Genomic DNA, 16,202 nt, shown 5'->3' on the forward strand with positions numbered 1-16,202 from the left:
AACTACGGAGCTCCATATGGACGGTTTCTAACACATGCATTCCTCTATGAAACCTATAAACATAATGTGACATAAAGTCAAACATCAAAATTCCCTTCTCTGTGCACATGTTGTACCACACTGAATCAAAATCCTTTAATAACTCTTGCACCTTGTGCACAATTGCCCGACAACAGATGGATACCTCGAGGAGCCCCATAATCATAGAAACTATGACAAAACTATCACTCCCTACCTCCAAACTTCCGAAAACCAAAGTTTTAGCGACGTGTAACCTGTATACATATATACCAAATTTCTGCAGTCAAAATGGAACAAACTCCAATATTGATAACAAATCCACCTTTCCAACTTCGTGTAGCGTCACGGAATAGTCCACCCCCAAAAGCACAACTCGAGCTCCCTTCCAAAGATGCATATGTATTTAATTTGATAGAATCAAGTGAGGGGGGCACCAACCTACCAATATTGGCTTTCTATTTACTCCAACTCCTATACACTCTACTGATTTAGCTTCTTCCACACTCCAGACCATGGTCATAATCTGTGCCATATACTTATTAGACTCAATTTTCCCCCTTAAAAATGATGTCGCATCTGTTCTTCCAAATTTGCCAACATCCAACGCCAAATAATGTGCACCACCTAATACCGCTATATTTCTAATAATCCATTCTGCCAGACTTAGACTACTATAAAAAAAATCATCATCTCACCATATCTTAGCAAGCCTTCTCATGTCTGTCTCGCAATAAGACAATCTCGTAGCATATGTAATCCACTTTCTGAGTCATGACCACACATGCTACATACCGCCAATGTAGATAACTGTCATCGAGCTTCTCCTTATTAACCAAAACACCATTATTGAGCAACAACCAAAAAAACATTTTTATTCGTTGAGGACCATACCAGCTCCAAACTCTCTTCCATAGCAGGAAAACCGTCAGGCTCTAGTCCTCTCTTAATCATCATATGCCGACTGAATAGAAAAAACTCCAGATGACGATAGGCCCAAACAACAACATCATCCCCTTGTGACTCCTCTGGTGGCATAATAGCAGCTATGATTTCGACAACGTCTCTTGGCACTAAATGTTGAAATTTAGACCAATTCCAAGCTGAGTTTTCAACAAAAAAATCTACTGTCTTGTAAAGCAGATGCTCGGGATAAGCTGAATAGTTGATTCAGACAACGGCCCACTTAACATTTCACCATCGATGATTCCAAAATTGGACCCTCTTCCCTGTCCCCAATGCCCATACCAAGTTCCTCTGCATTAACGTCCAAGAGCTTCAAACAAGCCTCCAAAAGGCGTGCAAGAGGTATTGGTATACGGATCAAAACCCAATGAAGGCTCAAACTTGTACTTTGCACATAACAATCTATCCCAAAATGACTCTGGCTTTTTTAAGTATTTCCCAACAAGCCTTCATGCCAAAAGCAACATTGACTAAGTGTAAGTCTCGGAACCCCAAGCCGCCTTTCTCTTTTGGTCGTTTAATCTTACTCCATGCTACTTTACTCAAACATTTGGTTGCCAGATTGCTCCCCACACAAAGCCTCTAATAGCCTTTTCCATCTCTTCACATGTGCTCAAAGGGATACTGGATGTCTCGCATCGCGTATAGTGGCATAGAGTTTAGCACAACTTGAGCTAAAGTAATTCTTCCTGCAAAAGATATCTGATTCGAGCTCCAGCTTGCTATCTTCTCCTTCATCCTATCCAAGATATAGGTATAAGTACCTTTGTCTATCCTCTGATGCAGAAGTGGCATACCAAATACCGGTCTAAGTTGTCCACCACACGCACACCTAACACTTCTTTAATTTGTCGACGCTCCTCCGTGCAAACATTTTTAGACAAGAACAATGAGGTCTTAATAATGCTAACTTTCATGCCCGAGCTAGCACAAAAACTCTTCCAAGACATTCGAAAAAGCTTCAGTAGTCTGAAGATCCGCTTGCCCAAAAAGTAAAAGATCGTCTGCAAAGAAGAGATGAGTCAAAGGAGGCCCATTATTGCACAAAAGAAACGGTTTCCATTCTCCTCTCGAACTGCATGCTCGATACCATGAGCCAACCTTTCCATGCATAAAACAAACAAATATGGAGAAAGCGAGCATCCTTGGCGTAATCCTCTAGATGGTGTAAATTCCTCAGTTAAACTCCCATTCCAAAGAACTTGCATTGAACTTGTCGAAACACACGTCATAATCACGTCCAAAAGTGCAGCCGGTAACTTTGCTTCGTTTAGAGTATCAAATAAAAAAGCCCAACTAACCCGATCATACGCCTTCTCTAAATCCACTTTCAAAGCCATAACACTTTTTTATCGGTCTTCCTCCGCATAGAATGAATTGCCTATTGTGCGATAACAATATTATTAGTAATGTGTCTACCAACCACAAAGCTAGATTGGGTGGGTCCAATAATAAGAGGCATTTGCTGCTTTAATCTGTTTGCAATAGCTTTTGTAACCAGCTTATAGATCACGCTGCACAAAGCTATAGGACGAAATTGTGCCATGTTCTTAGGCGCATCTACCTTAGGAATTAAGCAAAGCATGGTCCTATTCCCGTCAGAATGCCAAGGACCTCAGCACATATATCTTCTCCCACCACATCCCAATGTCGTTGATAGAAACCTGCTTGAATCCCATCCACTCCCGGTGCTTTCCAAGGTTTCGTAGTAAATAAAGCTTTCTTGATCTCAGCATGATTAAATGGTTGACCAATGACTTCAACAATTCTAGAATCAACCACTGGAAAATAGTCTTTGTGAGAATAAAGAGGTCTATGTACTCATCTTCTCGATAAAGACCTTCATAAAAGGAAATAGCTATCCTCTGAAGCAAGCTTGGCTCACTCATCCACTCACCGAAAACCATTCTGTAACATTTCAATTCTACTTTTCTTAAGCCGTCGGATTGTTCGCATATGAAAGAAGGACGTATTGCGATCTCCTAACTAAATCCAATCACTCTGGGATTTCTGGTGTCATAAGGACTCCTCTTGTTGTAGCACCAAGTCCAAATCTCGTTCCAACTCTGCCTCTAGAGCCAAAAGTATATGTGATCCACGAAACTCCAAGATCTTCTGCACCCAGCAAGTCTAGAGAGAAGTCTCTTTTTTCTGACGGAATATGTTGCCAAAAACCTCTTTATTCCATACTTGGATTTTTTCCGTGAAAGCTTTAATGGAGTCCATAAACCCTGATTGCGAATCAAGAGGCACCTACAAACTCATTATATTGAGCATGATACATTCATGCTCTAATGAATCGAAAAGGTCTTGAATGAGTTGTTGAGTTAAAACTGCAATGATTCAATAAAAGAGGCCGGTGATCTGATTGGTAATGAGCAAGATGAGCCACGAGTATAAATTTTAATTACACTCATTATCAAACATTGCGCAACTTGAAGACTTGAATTAGCCATTAGTTAATTAATTTTACTAAAAAAAATGTTGTTTGGAATTGTGAATTGATTTTTGACAAGGTGAGGCTCAATAATTGCAATTAGCTTCAATGGAAACAGGATTGCAAATGAAGAGTTGCACATTTTCTCAACTTGATGGAGTGCTTTTTCCTATTTTTAAGATGACAAAATATGAAAGTGACAACTGAATGACGACAACAAATTAAATAGGGTTTTAAAACACATTAATGAAGCCAAATTATATCATTCAGATCTAACATTGTACTGTACCTAAAATACCATGAAATGTGTTCGTATTATATCATTCAGAATCAGACACTCATTATCTATATACTACTATGTTAGAGTCTTTGACCGTGTATAAATTTAAATATTTGGATTAATTATTGGATTAACACAATCTGGATCACAATTAGAATTAATAGTAATGAGCTACACAACCTTAATTTTTTGCAATTGTAACACTTGTCGTGTGACATTCATCATGTAAACGAATTTCGCTATAGTAAATCGATTATATGTATTGAAATATGGTAGAATATCAGATATCACTTGTTGGGAAAATTATGAGTGCTGAAATCATATAATTGATAAATTATATTTTCAAAAATGGTTTAAAATTTAAATCGGCAATTAATTAGCCCTTTATATTTTGAGGGGACCTAGGCTTGTGTCCTGCATTATACTTGTAGAAAGGACTCCAATTATATTTATTATACATTAGTCTTAATTAGAGAATGTACAATAAGTGACTACAGATAGAAAGTAATTTTAAATGTTACTATTTCACCCTTCTTCCGAATCATAGCTCAAAGGCATCCAATTTCATTTTTGTAACATATTGTTGTTCAATGCATGTAAAAGTATCATATTTGGACAAAATAAGAAGGAAAAAATTAGGTGACGTTTTTCAAGAAATCAACTGGAAACGCAATTTGCATCCGCAATATTAGACTTTCTTTAGTAGTAATTGAAATGATACTAGTAGTTATATTATTGACTCCAATAAAATTTGATAAACGATCATACACTGAAGTAGCTATGGTTTAGACATGTGCCAAGGACACAAGCCAGCTAAAATCACACTCGAATTGTTACTTACCATAAATAATTTAGACACTTCAAGTGTACAACAATTTAACTTTACCCTTTAAAATGGAAATTTGTTGGCCAAAATAATGAATTTGTATCACCGTGTGAAATTGTGATAATATTACTAAAAATAAGTTGGAAAGTAATATGACTTTGATAATGTGCAATGAATGATCTCATAAAAACAAGACAAAAATGATTTTTGATGGAGGTGGTGGGCCATTTTAAACCAAGTACAAGTACAATGCAACTTTTTTGATTTGGCTTCTCTGGTTAATCAACACTCACATGGTTCCATATCGATTTTATTTATAATTTTTTCGTTATAAACAATGATTTCAAAACATACATTTTACGAAGATATAAAATAACAAATGCCCTCATTATATATCCCTCTTTTAAAAAAATAATCTTATGTAAAGATACATAAATGAAAAAGTTATTGAAGTAATGTGTTATATACTTAATATTTTATAATGTGTTAGAATTAGATTAAATATATAAATCGAAACGAACAACACTAAATGTGCGTCAAACGAGAGTGGTGCTCACATAAGGTATGTAGCATATCATTCCTCAAGTTATAAATATATAGTAGTACTAGTAGATGTATAATGGTAATAAATTGAGAGAAATTTTTCATAAATAAATAAAAACTGATTGTGAGAAACTTTTCACAAATAATAGCAATGTTTTTCTAGTTTTATCCATTTAACAAAATTAGTTCATGCCATATCTGTTTATGATAAGTTTAACTATTTAATAATGTAGTAGTAAAATTCATTTTTCACACGTAATAACAATTTTTTCCAATGACTCTATCTTATTTTACTAATTTTGCATTAGTAATAAAAGACAACATTTTTGATTCATGAAATCAACCAACTTAAGTAGGGGTGGTAGGTACGGTAAACCTTACCGAAACCACCATACCGTATACCTTACCGTAAATTCGGTATGCGAAAAATCATACCTTTATCTTACCAAAATTTTCAGTATACCTAACTTCGGTATACCTTATTTTCAGTATGGAGAATTTTCATATCGATATCGTACCTCATTTTCGGTATACCGTACCAAAGTTCGGTATACCATACTTTTGTGGTATACCTTACTTTCAATATCAATGAAAATTGAATATTTGAGTTTTTAGAATACTATTTATATTTTATAGTAATTTAAATAATATACGGGATATTAAATACTAAGTATATTTTATTCATATTATATTATATTTCACAATAAACTTTATAATTTAAAAATATATAAAATACTTTATATATTATTATATTCATATTTTACTGTATATACCTTAAATTACGGTATATACCGAATTTTGGTATGCCGCGGTATACCGCGATATATAAAAATTCATACATTTACCTTACCGAAATATTTCAGTAAGGTATCATAGCGTTCCGAAAAACACGGTATACTGAAAATTCGATACTTTTCGATACGATAAGACCGATATTTCGGCATTTCGGTATTTTTCCCTATCCCTAAACTTAAGCCCCATTTCTTAGATAGCTAGTATTTATATACTATTACTCTGGTTTTTGTAAATGAAATCTCGGCAGATATTTTCTGAAAGTAGGTAAACATTCAAACCATGAAAAGATTTATAGTTGATGTTGACTACGAAGTTTCCATGATAGTAACACTTACAATTATTTTAGTATTATCACATTCACATGTAGCTGTTAATTGATAGGAGGCTATAATCTACTACTTAATCATATTGCCACTACATACTCTAATTGGTTGTAGACTGCAGTCTCATCCTATCTTATCTTATCCTATCACAATGTGGTAGTATAAAACAACTGTTAGAAACCAATTAATATTGTTTCTTTTCCATGGCCCCTCAATTATATTGTTTCCTTTTTAATTGCATAGGACTTTATATGTTCACGATTGCCTTTTATTTATTTGAGTTTAGCTTTAAAAATGGAAAAGGAAAAGGAAAGTAGAAACGTAGAAACCAACTAATCACTTTGGTCGTTGATCCGAATAATGAGCATCTTTCAAAGTAGCAGCAGTATTTATAATCTTCCTCCATGTAAACTATAGTATAATCCACTAGTGAAATGATTCCACAAAGGGAGCTAAATTACTCAAAACCTCTTAGGTCAACTATTGCTCAAAATTAAAATAGATTAAGCAGCCCGCCTTTGGTTTATTGACAATAATTTATTGTCTTCTCACTTCTCTTCTACAATTATGCAATTTTTGGTCATAATATTACTCAAATTGTTAGCCATAACGAGAACATACTCAATAGTTTTATGAATAAAATAATAGTACTAAAATAGTATACTAGCAAATGCTAGAAACAATTTATGCCGGCCATAATATATATATATATACTACTCTAGCACATGCTAATATAATAAATTCAAAATTAAATGCTCAATCAAATAATATTTGGAAACCAAAAAGGAGGACAATAAATGGAGTAGTATACACTATATACCCACGATGTCGGTATGTGTGACAATGTACTTAAAACTTAAAATTCACACATTACGGAAATCAAAATATAATATCGGCGAACATAGAAATATTTAGTTTTTGAGTAGTGCTAAATGGCCACATTATGGCCAGCCATAAAAATTAAAAAATAATAAAAGATAGTGTATTTAATGTCATTTCATTGAAATCAATACTTCTAAAAAGTATCAATTTTATTTGTACAATTATACCCTTAGTTATGAAATATAAATATGAAGAGACTAGAATTTATACAATTGATCATTAGTTAACTCATGTTGCAAGAAATTTATATAAATAAAAATTAATATTTATTAAGGTTACATGATAATTAATTTAATTCTTTCTTATATTTATAATACCAACGCATCGTGGTAATACTTTATTTTTCATATTTACTTAAAGTACTCTAAATGTTGTATATTACAAATAAGTAAAATTGAGCTTTGATCAATATACTTATTTATATTAATAATCATGGGTTAATATTATAAATGATCACTAAACTATAGAGCAAGTATCAAATTAGTTCAAAATAAATTTATTTCATAACGAATACAAAACTTTATTGATTCCAACTTGGTATAATAGGAAAATATTTTTAAAAGGACAAAATTTTAATCTTAAATTAAAAAATAGTGTAAAAATAAATTATTGAAAACATAAAATTAAAAAAATGAATGAATCTAATAAAAGAAATACGTATAAAAGTGTAAAATTTGGATTAGAGAAATGAAATAAAAAACAACTAGAATTAAGTAAAAGGGTAATAGTGTAAAATTATTTGAGCAATAAATGACTTATTTGAAACATTAATAGTCATACTATCTAAATTTACTAAAATGCCATTTTATGGCCAGCCATAATGTGGCTACATAGCATTTCCCTTAGTTTTTTGTGTGGCTAAATTATACAGCTGACAAGATTTATTAAAAAATAATTTTATATAAAAGACTATAAATAGTTAAAGTGGATGAATGATAAAGTAAGAGAGAGAATAATGTGGAAAAGAAAAATTACTCTTTCCTTAATTCAAAATATAAGAAGTCTCTGAAAACTCGAATAACAAAATACTAAGAAGAAAGAAAGAAAAAAAAAAGAAGGAAAGAAAGGTGAGAGACGTGAAACCGTGAAAGAGAGACTATATAATGAAAAACAGCTGGTTTCGATTGTAAACTTTTGTTTTTGAGGCGTTTGGAAAATTGATTGAGAATGACATAGTCACATATGTGAAACTAACTTTAAAAATAGCGTATAATAAATATGATACACTTATTTGCTAAACATTAATTCAGCCAAATTGATTTCTAACCGGAGAGGAGTATATAGCAATACAATTACACATGTAGTAAATAGCAATGTGTGTTAGAAAATATTTGCACGCTGGAAAAAATTGAACCCAATAATTTTACGAATAATCAATGATGGATTTAGGTGTGGCCGGGATAGCACGACCCCGTCACCGATAGTTCGAAACTTCATTTGACATTTGAAGTTGCCGCTGAACCCACTATGCAGTAGCTTCATCCCTACTTTTGATTATGATTCACTTTCATTCTTCAACCATCATAACGACTTATTTATTATTGTACCATTAGCTCCATTCCTACCTTTTGTGATATATTAGGGTTAACTCTCATTCTTAAACCATGACTTATTTATTACTCCCTCCGTCATTAGGAGTCCCGGTTTACCATTTTAGTTTGTCCACCATTAGGAGTCTCGGTTCACTTTTACTATAAATGGTTGGTACACATCACTTTCCACTAACTCATTCCACTCACATTCTATTATAAAACTAATATATAAAAATTGACCTCATATTCCACTATCTTTTCACACTCACTTTCTTTTACATTTCTAAAAATCTGTGCCGAATTCAAATGAGACTCCTAATGGCGGACGGAGGGAGTATGTTCAATCTCATAAATTCCATTTTTTAGTTAGACAATAGTAACATTACAAATATTAAATGCGCGACAAATGTAAATACGAGTGCAGTAGATTCTTACGTGAAAAAGAGGTAAGTAACGCCGCAAAAATAGGTGTTTTGGAATCCAAAATTAGGGCATCGAAAAAGCTGAGTGCATTGGAGAATTTGGGGTTGAATTTGTACAATGTCAACGTTGAGAATATTTATATATTTTAATTAATTCGAATTACTCATGGCTGAGAATTTTCTTATACAGACATCAACATCAAGCCAATTAGTAATGGAGAGGATCCAATTCCAGAAATTTTGTTTTGCATGGATATATAAGTAAATAATTGGACTAAAGGTCTTTATTTTTATTTCTTTTTAAAATTTTTGGAAAATGAGACTTTTAATTAGTCTTTACTTAGAGGGAGTGATCAATTGCTAACTCAACCTTTAATTGCTAACTATAACTAATTTAGAACCATAAGATTTGTAGAGATCTAGTGGTCTATGATACGAGTTCACCTTCATCAACGAGAGTGGTGGAACATGTAAGGGAGGAAGAAGAGCCATCCGAGGCAGAAGTGCAGAAGATAGAGCATGAGCCGCAGGTATTTGAGACCGTCGAGGAAGAGGAGTCGGTGGCAATTGAGAGGAAGACAAACAGACGACCTCGACGTCAAGGAAAGCGGCCAAAGAAGTATGGCGATTTTGTGTCATATTAATCGTGTTTTCGGTTAACTATTTTATTGCTTTTTCTGTCATTTATCTTCCAAGACATTATTTAGACATTTAAATAGAATATTTGAGTCGAGCCCATTAAGCTCATTTCCGTGTTTTCTTGGTGATTCTTTCCCGGATCGCAAAAGAGAGTCGAATCACTAGGGTCCTTAAAATATAAAAGGGAGTTGTGTTATGAATTGAGATATCAAGAAATAACATATTTTCATATCTTTTTCGTCTCTTTTATTTTCTGCAACCCTAGTTCTTTGGATTTGATCCCGGGGCAAGCCCGTGACGTCCACGTTATCAACCGCCGTCGACCTCTCGTCCCGTCGGAGACTTTAAGGGGAGTGCACCCTTAACAGTCTATAAATCACCATGTGTAAATTCGTTTTATTATTATTTAAATTTAAAAAGATAGGAACATTATCAAAATTAGGTTTTGGATCAAAGCGTCAATATAGCGTATTAAACATATCAATACTATTCATTGAATATGTCAACACAATTTAGCATTGACATTAAATATGTATTATATTGACATAGCTACATTAACATTATGCTGCTTTTGAAAAATATGAAAATTAGAGATTTTTTTTTCAAATTTTGACATCGGAACATATGCAAGTGAGATCTCGTTAGAATCCTAATAAAATTATCTTTAAATTGATATAAGTTGTGTACAAAATAATTTAAATTGAGATAATTATAATCATTTAAAGTTTTGGATATTTTTTGAAAGTTAATCATAACTAACTTTTGGTCAATTGACATTAATACCCCTAATCGATATTTTTATGTATTGTATTGATACTTAGGGATGATTAATCTTGTCCCTTGATTTCATGATTCAATATCTATTATTTATGTATAGTTAGCAATTTAGGGTGAGGTAGCAATATAACTCACCCTTTAGTTAGTTCTTATTTTCTTGCAACCAAATACTCGAATATGTTTAAGAATAAAGCAGAAGTATCTTTCTCCATCATTCCATGCACTATGAATTTATATTTAATAAATCATGTATATTTTGTTTCTTATTCATTCTTTCTTTTTTACAAATTATGAATTACTACGACTAATTAATTTTTTAAAGTACATGAACATTTTAATAGTGCTACTTAGTACTTCGACCGCCATATATAAGGTGTCCATTATAGGGGCGGCGCGTCGGCCGCCCCACCTTGCTATAGTGGAGGGACCGACTGTCCCGAGGCGGACGCCATTTTTGGAGTGGAAGGCCCTCCGGCGAGTTTTGTGCGAGGACGCTCCGGACCGACAGTCCGAGGCGATAGGCGGGCTGGCCTATAGTGGGGCGGTGCGAGGCGCGGCGGTTCGGGGGCGGAGGAATTTTTTTGTTTTTTTAATTCAATTTAATTACCTATAAATACACCAATTCCTTCATTATTTTCACACCATCCCAACTCTTCACTCATATTTTCTCTCACTAAAATTTGTGGATTGACATGGACGATTTGTGAACGACGCGTGGAATTCCCTGATTCAAGAGGTGCAGCACCAGGCCGACGAGGAGGATGCGGCGCGCGGCGGAAGTGGCTGAGGCCGCATCCCCTCGTGCGATTACTCGCCGGCGCAGTGTGAACACCATTGTGATTTTCAATAGATTAAATTTTCGTTGTATAATTTTTTCAGTACTTTAATACGACGAAAATTTAGTGTGTAATTTTAATTTCTTCACTTATAGCCTTTTTTTCTAATTACGTATAGTCCAATAATTTTAATTATAATTGAATTAAAATAAAAGGAAAAAAATGGGGCTATTGGAAGTGTCCACCTATAGGGGCGGGCAACTTTTTTTTGTGGGCGCGGACAAATAAACTGAGGTTGTGGACAAAAAATGGGTCGGCTATTGGAAGTGTCTGCCTTATAGTGGACACTCTAAGAGTATCCACTATAATACCGGTGCGGCTATACCCCGGCGGGGGCGACGGCGGGGCGGCCTATAGTGCGTGGGACGTCCGCCCCGCGGCGGACGAAAAAAACGGGGCGGATGGGCATTCGGCGAGAAATGGGCAAGACGCGCCGGTCGCCATCGCCGCGCCTATAGGCGCGCCGGCCTATAGTGCGCGGCGATATGCGTGCCGGCCTATAGTGCGCGGCGATAGGCGCGCCGGGCGCCCCCTTCCGATTTTTTACTTTTTTTTTTTTCCGAAAATTAACCCTATAAATACCACTCCTCCACTACCCATTTTACACCCTTTTCACACACTCTCCATTAATTCACTATCTACACTTTCACTCTCTAAAAATGCATGGTGGAGACGACGAATCACCTGGCTCGCAAGAATCGGGATATGGCGGCAATCCTTCACAGCTGTCGGGATATGGTGGCTATCCTTCACAGCCGTCGGGATATGGCGGCTCTCCGTCCTAGCCGTGGAGTTGGAGTCAATCTCCCCCGCCGTGGGCATCGAGTCCAATTTCTCCTCCATCTCAGCCGTGGAGATCTTCTCCCACGCTCCAACCTTTTCAGCGGAATCTGAGTCGCTCTGCGTTTGGAGATTACAGACCCAACCTCGATGCGCTTAACCAGCCGCGTCCGGAGACCATTTTCCAATCCAGTCAATCTCCTTATACCGAAGCAGATCAAGACGCACTGGATACCATGATGGGTCTACTCAGTTCCGGCGTACTTGATACGGCGGGTGGAAGCAGTGGCGGTGGCGGCGGCGGAAGAGACAGTCGCGGTGGCAGGGGCGGTGGCGGCGGCGGAAGAGACAGTCGCGGTGGCAGCGGCGGCGGCTCGGGCAGCCGCGTCGCAGTGGCGGCGGCGAGGGCAGCGAGGCAGCGACGCCAGATGCCGTCTACAAACGGGGTGTCCACTACACCAAAGCGGAGTCCATTGCTGTGGCGAGGGCGTGGGATGTCGTCACATCGGACCCCATAGTGGGCACCGATCAGACCGAGGGGAGCTTGTGGAAGCTCGTCCTGTTGGCATACAACGAGTTCAAACCCCCAGGAGCCAGACCGCATGACGGAGAACAGCTCCGTAAAAAGTGGTCTAGGATTCTGCCGGCCACCAAGCATTTCTCGGCATATACCAGAACAACCTGCTCAATGCTGAGAGTGGCCGAAGCGAAGCCGACATGAAGACATTGTCCATGGGCTAAACAACACGGAGGGTTGGCCCAAGTTCACAATGTGGGAGGAGTATCCAGTTCTCGAGCACTGTCCGAAATTCAAGGCCATCTGTGCGCAAGAGCAGGCTGGAGCTCCTGGGCCGAAGCGTACTAGACACAACATTGTCGGGGACTACAGCAGCGGCAGTGGCTCGCAATCATTAGACTTGAACGACGAGCAAGCAGAAGAGCCCTCCGCTACACACTCTAGGCGCGCACCCCTCCGGGACAACAGGCCTCTATCTGACGCGCTAGAGAAGCTGGAATTTCCTCCCGCCGATCGTCGGTCGCGTCTGGATCGCGCACCCCGCAGCCCGCCCATATACCGCCGCCCAGGTCGCTGTTGCCAGCGAGGTCTTGTGGGAGAACCTAGATGTGCAGTTGATGCAACAACTGCATGAAGTCTGCAGCAAATACGAGGCCGCAACCGACCCGTTTATCAAGGATATATATATGAAACTCATACGTCGGATGCAGCGCCGTCTACGCTTGACTGATAAGGCTCCTGGGGAAGGGGCGGCTGGCGGCAGCGAGGGAGACGGAGAAGAAGAGGAGGAATCCGACTCCGCCACTGATTAGACGGTGGCGGCATTTTTATTTGTATTTTGTTTTAAATGTCCGTTGTATAATTTTACCGTTTCCAATACAACAAATATTCAGTCCCAATTATCTCATTTTATAATTATTTAAATTATGATGATTTTAAAACTAAAGGAAAAAATTAAAATGAAAATTGATTATAATATTTCGGGGCTATTGGAAGTGTCCGCCTATAATGGCGGAAACCTTTTTTTAGGCGCGAATACAAAAATTGTTACTTTGAAAAAAAAAGGGGCGAGGCTATTGGGGACGTCTGTCAAGTGACACTCTAAGACCATCCACAACGCTGTTCCCATCGTTCCTAAACCGTTCCTTAAACTACTATTTGCGGGCCCCACTGTACTTTTTTACTCCAATCCTTAACTAAGGAACGAAACCTGCAAACCCTCCGTTTCTTATCCGTTCCTTAAATTACTATTCATTCAATTTCATTTTTTATTTTATTTCCAACCCAATTCAATTAAAACAAACACACTTCATTAAAATTAAAATAACATTACAACTTAAAATTCAAAAAAATAGAAAAAGACATAATTAAAATCCTAAAAAAAATAAAAAATGACATAATTTAAAATACAATTTTATAGAGACAACCAAGAATAAGTTTGTCCCACATCGAAAGTGGAACATAAAACATTCAAGGATGTCTCTATAAAATAGAGACAACCAAGAATGAGTTTGTTTCACATCGAAAGTGGAACATAAAACATTCAAGGATGTCTCTATAAAATAGAGATAACCAAGAATGAGTTTGTCCCACATCGAAAGTGGAACATAAAACATTCAAGGATGTCTCTATAAAATAGAGATAACCAAGAATGAGTTTGTCCCACATCGAAAGTGGAACATAAAACATTCAAGGATGTCTCTATAAAATAGAGAAGAGACAACCAAGAATGAGTTTGTCCCACATTAAAAGTGGAACATGAAACATTCAAGGATGTCTCTATAAAAGAGAGACATGGAACATGAAACATTCAAGGATGTCTCTATAAAAGATAGACAACCAAGAATGAGTTTCATAAATTCGCAAGCCATCAAATATATATGGGCTAATACGAATTTCTAGTATTTATTTATTTGTAAAAATTATTTTTAAATATAAAAAACAATTTTTATAAATAATTTTTTTTTAAAAAAATCATTTTTTTTAAAAAAATGAATTTATTGCGTCAGCGTGACGACGCCCACTCGCAGGCATGCGAGTGGGCGTCACGCACGACGCAGGGCGAGCCACGTTGCCGAAGCGCGTGCGACACAAGCCGTGCTGCTTCTCGCGGCGACGGCACCGCGACGGCATGGGCACGACACGGAGACGGAACGCACCTCCGCAACGCGTCGCGCGCCGGTTCCGTTCCGCCAGCACGAAACGCGGAACGCGGGCGGCCCGCGTTGCGGGTGCTCTAATGAGAAAAAGGATTGACGTGACGTTATTCATTCATTAATTTCAGCTGCATTATTAATGAGAAAAAGGATTGACGTGACGTTACTCTGAGAACATTTCAACACCTATGTGTTTATTTGTTAGTTGTGTCGAAACTAAATTTTCAATTCTAGCCGACAATAGTTCTATGATTAGAATAAAGATAAACTAACAAAAATTGTACCTACAAAATACCCTTAAATGTTAAATCGATTTTCTTATTAAATTACTTATTCCTTTACTTTGATTACCTTTTTTGTTATATTTGTTAACTCCCTACCAAATTACATGATTATATATGGAAACAGAATAAATATGAATAACCAATGCAACAAAATGGTGCCATTTATTTAGAAAAATATCATAAATTGAAGTATACTAATAAATTTTGGTAGCCGATTTTAATAGTGCTGAATCTAATAGTTTTTCCTAGTCATTTTATTCCATCTACATGTAATTATATCTTAAGGTGCAATTACTTCTTATTTTTTAAATTGTACTTAAACCATTCAAAATAGATTTGAAATATAATTATTTTATAATTTTAAATTAAATTATTATATAAATTTATGTTTACAAAAAATATATTATTTGATGCGAATATGGAATAGCTATGATTATTTAAAATTTTAAAAATTATTTAACTTACAATTTAGAATTTTACAGTAATAAAATAATTAAATGTGAATGATTATGATTATTTAAAATTTAAAAAACCATTTAATAATAAGATAAATGTATATGAATAACTATGATTATTTCGATTGATGTGAATGACTGTGATTATTTTATTTGATGATAACATTAAGAAAGTAAGTATATATCCATGTAGTCGTTTTTATAACTTGGAATTTTAAAATTATTTAATGATGAAAAAATTAATGTGAACAACTATGATTAGTTTGTTTGATGATAACACTGAGAAAGTAAGTACATATGCATGTAGTCGTTTTATAACCTGGAATTTTAAAATTTATTTAACAATAAATAATTGGATGTGAATGACTATGATTATTTCGTTTGATGCTAACACTAAGAAATTAAGTATTTATATGCAGGTAGTAATTTTTATAATTTAAAATTTAGAAGTTATTTAATAGTAAAATAATCCAAAATTGAATGACTATGATTAAATTATTGGATAATAACATTAAGAAATTAAGTCTATATGTTTTTATAACTTAGAAATTTAAATGTTATTTAACAATGAAGTAATTTGTTATGAAATACTATTATTATTTTGTTGGATGATAACAATAAGAAATTAAAGACCCGTTTGATAAGAAAGATGAGATATGAGAAGATATTTAAAACAAGATAAGAAATACGGGCTTCCTATCAAGATATGCAAAGATAATATATTTTTTCGTTAT

At 35.7% G+C, this 16,202-nt stretch overlaps 1 protein-coding gene across 1 annotated transcript; it reads right to left on the reverse strand.

The window, feature by feature from the left end:
- Window positions 1–3,000: 3,000 nt before the first annotated feature.
- Window positions 3,001–12,714, reverse strand: LOC121790710 (gametogenetin-like). Its single transcript, XM_042188851.1, has 5 exons — window positions 12,591–12,714; window positions 12,292–12,491; window positions 11,961–12,176; window positions 3,175–3,237; window positions 3,001–3,099 (listed from the first exon to the last, which is right to left on the reverse strand). The coding sequence occupies exons 1-5, from the start codon at window positions 12,712–12,714 to the stop codon at window positions 3,001–3,003; spliced, it is 702 nt and encodes a 233-aa protein (XP_042044785.1).
- Window positions 12,715–16,202: the final 3,488 nt, after the last annotated feature.

This window comes from Salvia splendens, unplaced genomic scaffold (assembly GCF_004379255.2).
Source record: "Salvia splendens isolate huo1 unplaced genomic scaffold, SspV2 ctg594, whole genome shotgun sequence".
Taxonomy (NCBI): domain Eukaryota; kingdom Viridiplantae; phylum Streptophyta; class Magnoliopsida; order Lamiales; family Lamiaceae; genus Salvia; species Salvia splendens.